This window comes from Corvus brachyrhynchos, unplaced genomic scaffold, assembly GCF_000691975.1.
Source record: "Corvus brachyrhynchos isolate BGI_N302 unplaced genomic scaffold, ASM69197v1 scaffold114, whole genome shotgun sequence".
Taxonomy (NCBI): Eukaryota; Metazoa; Chordata; class Aves; order Passeriformes; family Corvidae; genus Corvus; species Corvus brachyrhynchos.
The window spans coordinates 2,197,827-2,205,858 of NW_008238337.1; the positions used below are offsets into that span (position 1 = coordinate 2,197,827).

At 53.5% G+C, this 8,032-nt stretch overlaps 1 protein-coding gene across 1 annotated transcript in view; it reads left to right on the top strand.

The window, feature by feature from the left end:
* Positions 1-8,032, top strand: part of NCOR2 (nuclear receptor corepressor 2) — a 154,623-nt gene that overhangs the window by 111,696 nt on the left and 34,895 nt on the right. Inside the window, exons 17-19 of the mRNA XM_017734702.1 lie at positions 875-1,017; positions 5,339-5,486; positions 7,907-8,028. Of these exons, the coding sequence (XP_017590191.1) occupies positions 875-1,017; positions 5,339-5,486; positions 7,907-8,028 (413 nt within the window). The remainder of the gene's footprint in view (positions 1-874; positions 1,018-5,338; positions 5,487-7,906; positions 8,029-8,032) is intronic.

Sequence of the window (8,032 nt, forward strand, 5' to 3'; positions counted from 1 at the left end):
GCAGCGAGATATTACTTCCCAGAAAGCCTGGATGGCCCATTTGCAGGCCCCCTCCAGGAGCCTGGGGTGCCACTGCACCCACCTCTTGGCTGTGGTTGTAACTCCCACCTCCATCTGCAGGACCAGGGGTGCCCAGATACCCCAGCAGAGATGGCAAGGACACGAGGTGCTGACTGTCTCCTTCCTCCTCCTCATCCTCCTCCACCCTGCTGGGTTTGCCCCAGTGCTGACAGGAGCCCTGTATTGGGGTGGCACCATCTGGCCAGGATTGCCAGCCCTTGGCATGATGCCTGACCTGGGAAGCTGCTTTTGCTCATGAGCCTGTGATGAGCTCTAATCCCCCGGCACGCCTCTTCCCAGCCCGGGACATCACCTGGGCTTCCCTGCTGGGATGCTGCCACTTACCTGCTCGGGCTTCCCTTCTCTTCCCTAACAGGGCTGTGTGCCTTGCCACCCCTCTTGAAATCATCACTGGGACACAGGAGAGTGGGAAGAGCCTTTGCTTCGTGTTAGGGACTGAGAGCAGCTGTCCCAAGTTCTCTTGGGCATGCCAACACCTGCTCCAGCCATCCCAAAGGAAAGGGAACACCGCTTGTCCTCATGACTGCTCAGCGGCTGGCCGAGACGTGGCTGTGGGATGTATTTTATTCCAGAGACGGTCAGCATAGTGCCTTTTTTCCTTTTGGAAAGAAAAACAGGCTTTCATAGGTCATCCCCTGGCCTAGCAGCCATTCAGACAGGTGCTGGTGACCATATTGTTCCTGTGGAGTTTGGCTTGCACGGAGGAGGTTTCCCGTTCTGCGTGGATAATGCTGCCCTTGTGTGAGCGCATCTGGTGTTAAACCTTCCTCCTCTCTCCCTCCTCCAACCGCAGGTCTCCTTGAGCATGGGCGGAACTGGTCGGCCATTGCCAGGATGGTGGGCTCCAAGACTGTGTCACAGTGCAAAAACTTCTACTTCAACTACAAGAAGAGGCAGAACCTGGACGAGATCCTACAGCAGCACAAACTGAAAATGGTGAGAGCCCTGTTCCGGCCTGCATTGGGCACTGAGGATATTTCCTAGCAAATGCTTGGATGCTTCCCACAGCCAAGGGGGGTCTTTATCATGTTGGGTGAAAGCTGTGGGGACTGTGGAGTGGTGCAGGAAAGGGTTGTCCACCCGTCTGTCCCTGGGAGGTCTGCATGAGGCAGAGTTGCTGCAGGGGAGATGCCTGGGTGTCTGGAGCGTGGCTGGTACGCCGGGAGCTGAGGAGCGGGGCTGTGGTGCGTTGGCCAGGATGCGAGTTCCGATGGCTGTGCAAATACTTTGTCTCTGGTGAGGTTGTGCTGTTCCACCCCGGTGAGCAGAGAGCCCGGCTGGGCCACAAGGGTCTGTGCCTTGCGGGTTCTGCAGTTACCTGCAGTAAACTGCTTTGGTTTGCCCCGGAGAAAATCAAGGATTTTGACAGTGTGAGGAAAGCCTGGCTCTGAAACAGGTTTTCTTCAGCACTGTGAGCAGATGCGCACATCTCTCCGTGCCTCAGTTTCCCCTTCCAGTGGGGCTAACACTGCTTCTTCCCTGGCATGTGGAGCAGGGTGTGAATGTAGTGGAGCTTGTTTGGTGTTCTGGAGATAGATTGGACTGCTTAGAGTCACTAAAGATTATAATTATTTCATTTGTAGAGTATCCTGGGGTTCCCAGTTTCTGGCTAATAGAATTCACATGGCTAAACCCCCAAGGGGTGCTTTGAAAATGCAAAGGACAATGTTCAATGCAGGAATCTTTCCAAGCAAGCTATTACAGCAAGAGTAAAAAGAAAGACAGGAAAACATTCAATGACTCACCCAGGAATTTAATATCCTAGTCAGTCTATAGGAATGAGAGAAAGAGAAGACATGGGCGATTCTTTTTTATTAATTCTCTATGCACAGAGACACTCCTGTGTTCCCATGTTTCACCGAATTGTTTTTAGAAACAAAGCAAACAAACTATATAAAAGACCCCCAGACCTATATAAAGGCTGGAATGAAATATTCTGTGAAATGTGCATCAAGCCCTCTGAATATAAAAAGTTACATTAGAAAGATATCATTGTTCATTACTGGGGAGAATCTGAAATAAGATCATACAGCTTTGCTGGCAGTGGAGCCGGTGTGTATTAATTTACTCTGCTCCCTAATGTTGCAGAAATTATATCACGGAAGTGTTTTTCTGCAGAACCACATTTTTCCCTGCATCCGTCCCTCCAAGGCAGCCGCTAGACTTCTCCAGTCTAATTGCTCACTCTCACTTGCAGTTTATATCAGCATCATCATTTTATTTTTCAAGCATTGGAGGCTGTGGGATTTGGTCGTGGAGAAGAACAATGAACATTCAGCTGTTATTTATTGTACTCTATTGTTTTGTGGCAACAGCAGATGCCAGAAAGCTGAACAAAATAAAAGAAAAACTGAGATTAAATTGCCATAGACCTTCCTTCCTGACTCCTAAATATATTCCCAAGCAAACTGAGGCTCCAAATCTCATCCTATACCCAGTATCAGCCATGACCTCTGCGACGGAAGCACGTGGTGAAGCAGCGTGGCATCGCTTAGTTTTGCCATGACATCCACAGATTATTCCCTGACCTCACCACCACCAGCTATCGCTGATCATGTGTGGGGAAACGCAGTGGCTCTGCTTTTCCTCCTCATGCTAAATGAGAGTAAACTTAATTAGCAGATCTCATTCATTTCCCAAATGGGGCTCGTTAATATTGTAGCCTCCTCTTCCAGGTGGGTGTGACGCCGGGTTTCAGCAGTGTGCGGGTTACTCTGAGGAGCTGTGGGGCCGTGCCACGGCAGTGCCAGGTGTGGGATGGGAAACAGGCAGCGACCCAGCCAGCTGCACCCTGGGACAGGCAGCCTGTTACTGCTGGGGCAGGGTCAGGCCACCTTGAGGCTTCACTTATCTGCCCTGCTGTGTGTTTTGGCTTGGTTTCGCTGCTGCGCCGCTCGGATGCGTCCCAGGCATCAGCGTCACTTAGCCTTGACCTTCTGCACATTGCACTCGCTAATCTTGGCATTTAAGGAAAGCAGGGCATTGGGATACATGGTGTCCTCGGAGCTGCTCCTTCTGCCAGTGGCTGGAGATTAGGCACTGTCTTCACTGGGATCAGTCTGCAGTGCGATTGTCACTTCGGTCTACTGACTGCTGCGGCTTGTTTTGGCTTGGGCAGGGAAGAGGGGCCAGTTATCCCCGGGGCTGGGGCTGGTCCTGCTTGGAGACCAAGTTCTGTGGACCTGCTCTGAGCAACATCTCTTTAATTCCTTGCTTTTTTGGATGTTGCTGGCTTTGCACAGCAAAACTGCTTCAGGAGTGCAGTCTAGAGACCTCTGCTTCTAGGGAATGAGCGTGTCTGACTTGCCTTGGTCCTGCTGTTGGGACAGGCTGAGCCTGATGGGAGGTTACCATCAGGGTGGCTCTGTGTTGGTACTGGGGTTTGGGAGCTGTTTGGTTGCTGCCACATCAGGTGGTGAGTTCAGGGAGAGGCTGAATTTGTTGGGATGGCCCAGAAAGACATTGTGGTGTAGGAGGCATGGAGTGACCCCTCGTGCAGGGTTCCGTGTCCTTGCTGTGCACAGCGTATATCCTCAGTGGTCTTGGCGAGTCAGAATGCTTGAGTGGCACCAAGTCCTGGATGGTCCTGAGGAAATACCTGGTGGCAGGTAGAGAGGAGCAAGGCTGTACAAGGAGTCTGGAGCTGTAGGCATGATAAGAGACAAAGTGGTGGCCTTGAACACATCTCTAGATGTAGCCAGGATCTGCTGCCTGTATTTCACGTAATTTTCCCTAAATACCAGCAGTGGGGTCTGCCGGGAGAGGGACCCACAGTGCCCCTGGGGCCACTTGCTGCTCTGCTCTGCCAGCAACTGCCAGCCCCAGGCTCTGGCCAAGTAGGGTGCTGAGGCAGAGGCTGGTTCCCAGCTAATTCCCTGTGAGGAGCCTGCTCCTGCCCGCGGCTGAGTCACGGACCCGTGAGTAAGAGGCAGAGAAGTCTTTGCCATAGTAACGTCGGCGCTCTGTCACTGCATTAGCGTGATGGGGAACTGCTGCTTCACACAGGAACGTGCGGTGCTGAATCGCTGCCGTGGCAGAGGCGCGAACGCCGGCAGCACCAGGGCGTCACTGGCAGGGCCGGGATGGGGCAAGGGAACCACAGAGCCTGGCATTCCTCCTGCTGCCTCTCCACGCCTGCACAGAGCCCCTTCTCAAGTGCCTTTTTTCCCCTCTCTCCTGCCCAGTTTGATAAAAATAGATTTTGAGCAAGCAGCGTTTCCAAGCAAAAAGCAGTTGTATTTGTTTGTTTTATCTGGAAGTTTTCTAAAGGATTGAGAAGTTGGGGGTGGGGGAAGGGGGGGACCAGCTCTTCCCAGCACAGAGATCCAGCAGCAAAGTTAACGTTTCCACCACGGCTTTATCTTTTCATCCATGTAAATAAACGTCCTACACACGTCACTCATGTGGGGTTTGCAGGGAGAGCCGGAGATGATGAGCCTGTTCCTACTGGTAATATTTACTCAAGCAACAAGAGCAGGAAACAATAGCAAAGCCGAGACTTTTCCTTCAGGTCTGCAGGAGGGAGCAGCTGTCCACGCCCTCGTGGCTGTGGCACGTGCTCCAGCCAGGGAGGTTGGGGCTGTCTCAGGGCAAGCCAGGACACCGGGCAGTCACCTTTGGGATGCCGTGCTGCACTGAGCATGCCACTGTCCACTGGTGACAGCTGCCCTGGCGTGGGAGTCTAAGTTCTTTGGCAGCACCTGCCAAAGGGAACATGAAAGCAGGTGCATGGAAATGTTGGCTGGGCTGTATCTGGGGCATCAGCTTCGTTATCTGTAGATGAGCGTCAAGTCGCAGCCATGCGTGTTTGCATAGCTGGAGCTAGAGCCTGGAAATGCGCAGGACCAACACGTCACATGTGTGTCATGAGCAGATATGTGACCCCCGGGCTCTTGCCAGCCTTGCACTGGTGACCTCTGCATGATTGTCCCTTGTCCATGTATCTGTGCCATTCTTCTCCTGAATGCTCGCTGCTGGCTGAGGCTGGAGCTCCACGTGCAGCCAGGCTGGAGCTCCATGTGGAGCCAGGCTGGCCATTGCACAGCGGTCAAAAGTTTTTGGCCAGGTGACACCACACTGCCGGGCTTTCAACAGGCCAGTCTGGTCCCAAAGCCTGGTGCTCACAGGGTTGACCGAGGGCAGGGGGTCCCCGGCAGTGTGAGCATCCCTCTTGATGCTTTGGGCAGGACCAGGGCTCTCTGCTCCCCTGTAATTCCCTGTGGGCTTTGCCTCTCACCATCCTCTTCCTCTTTCTCAGGAGAAAGAAAGGAACGCCAAGAGGAAGAAGAAAAAAGGTGCCGCTGTTCAGAACGAAGAAGCTGCCTTCCCTCCCGCAGCTGAGGACGAGGAGATGGAGGTGTCAGGGACAAGTGGCAATGAGGAGGAGATGGCAGAGGAGGCGGAAGGTGAGGCGGTGGGGGCTGTGGCAGGGAGTGTGCTCAGCTCTGCTGGCTTTGCTGCCCGGTCACAGCAGAGGCACCGTGCACGGCCTGTCCGGGGCTGCAAATGTCAGCACTCACAAGGGGTGTGTCACCCCAAAGTCACACCGAGGTGACGGTGTCTCACAGCACAAGGCACTCGTGGCATTTTGGATGCCTCTGGATTTCACGCTTGCAAGGAGTGCCCTGGATCCCTGCCCTCCTCCTGTGTCTGTCTGGATGGATGGCTATTTTTGGGAGCCCTTTGGTTTCTGATTTCCGTCAGTGCACTTTCCAAGAGCGCACAGCTTCCCAGGGCCTCATGTAAATCACATTTCTTGGGTTTTTCTCCAAAGAAGGGTCCCTGCATGCTCTTAGACAGCCACCACTGTGGGCTGTCATGGAGCTTATCATGGGCTCCAGGGGAGATAACCCACCAAGGCCTGTGTGCGCCCGTCCCCATCCCATCAGGGCATTGCTGCTTTCCTGGGCAGTGGAGTTCCCGGAGCCCAGCACTGCAGCAAAGGCAGAGGAAGCCATGGTCTCCCAAGGCTGTATCTTGGTGGGGCTTTTCCTCCTCCTTTTCTCTTTTAAGGCAGCGTTTTCCTCCTTCCCAGCCATACCAAAGAAAGCAAACTACTTGAAAGTGACAATTTTCAGCCATTTATTGCTTTGAAAGCACGGCAGTTTAGAGAAAATATGCACAATTTTCCAGCAATGCCCATTTGACTTCTGTCAAAGTAATTTAATAACGTAACTGGCACTCTGGCACCACCACGCTGGGTCCTGGCTTAGCACCCAGGCTAATGGGTCTTGAAGTGGGAAATCTTTTCAAATGGTCCTCGTGAATGACTCATTACAAGGCAGATTCCAGGTAAATCTTTGTGCGAGGTGATACGTGACTCACAGGAGCAAAGTAAAAAGTAGTTATTGCTTTTTGTAAGAGTGCCTGAGAGGAAACAACATGATTTTGAGATTAGAGACGGATCTCTTGACATGCTTCTGAGCCTTACCCTCCAAGCATCGGCTCTTGTTCTGCTGCTGGGGTGTCCTACAGAGTTGTGGAACAGCATGAGCAGGGGGATGAAATGCAGGTTGGTGTCACTCAGGAGATGGCCGCTGGCTCCAGGGTGACATTTGGGGATGCTCAGACAACACCTTGGAGTTGCAGGTGCCATGTGGCCAGTCCAGGGACAGGGGGAAAGACCCAGTGTGGGAGTTACGGTGTAGACTATGGATTCAGCATCTGGAGGGAATGCATGGGCGTCTAGAGCTTGGCTGAGCTTGGGAAGAGATGCTGTTGGATGTCTCAGCGTGGCGTTCAGAGTAGCATCAAGTGGCAGTTGGGAAGAGCTTTGCCAAACACACTGCGAACCTTGTCCTGGGTGGGTGACAGGGCACCTCATTCTTGTTTGCAACTGAGATTGGAGAAGGCTGAGATTCCTGGTGAGCATGGTACGATTTCACTCTGAGGAAAGGCAGATGTGCTCCGATGTACAGCTCTTAGGACACAGTCCCTCTGCGGCACTCCTCTCACCAGCGTTTGAAAGCTGGCTGTGCTGCTGTGGAGAGACACAAGTCAAGGAATGCATGTGAGGAAGCCTTTGGGGCATGAGAGCCCTGCCCGGTGGGGACATGCTGGGATGGGACTGTGGAAATCTCCTGGTGTTCCTGGCCCTGGCCATGTTTGTCCGGCAGAGGCTTGGAGGGAGCGATCCTCTCCCCAGCTGTAGAAACAATCTCTTGGCAGCACCCAACTCCGAGCGGTGCACAGACGCTCCTGCTTCCAGCTCACGTCAAGCTGCTGGTGGCAGGTCTGGGAATGATCCTTCCCATGTAATAATTAACCTGTCCTGCAGCACTGCCAGCGCTTTCCTTTTGCTGACCCTGACCTCCTTTCTTCTGCCACCGGTGGCTTAAATAACAACAAACACGTGTAGTGTTTTGGGATGATCCCAGCTGCCCCAGGGGTGGCAGAGCCAGGGACACAGGCGATGCAAGTCAGCAAGCAGGGTGCCAGTGAGGTGCCTGGTCTGGGGCAGCTGATCATGTGCCATGGGTGAGAGGGCGAGAACGCAGCAGATCTTGTCTTGCAAGACAAGCCAGCAGCCAGGGTTTTCCCTTAAAATCCAGCTACCCAGTCAGTCAGTCTCCAGGCTTTTGGGTGTGTGGTTTTGTGTTTGGGTGGGGGTTAACAGTCGTGCTGGGCAAGCAGAGAGGCCCCCAGAAGAGCCCTTTGCTTAGTAGCCTCTGGATTCGGGGATCCCAGCACAGTTCTCCCAGCCCCGGGATCATCTCCCCCTCAGAGGAACGAGGGCGTTCTCTTCCCAAGGGAGGGGGTGGAGGCAGCGATATGGGAAGCAAGAATCTCAGGCTGATCCTTATTTTTATTTCTTCCCTTTTCTCAGCTGCAGTAAATAACAGCTCCGACACCGAGAGCATTCCCTCGCCAAGGCCCGAAGCCAAAGAAGGAGGCGAAAACGGGGCCAAGGCACCACCCGGGCCGGGAGGTGACGCCGGCACAGAACCGGCAG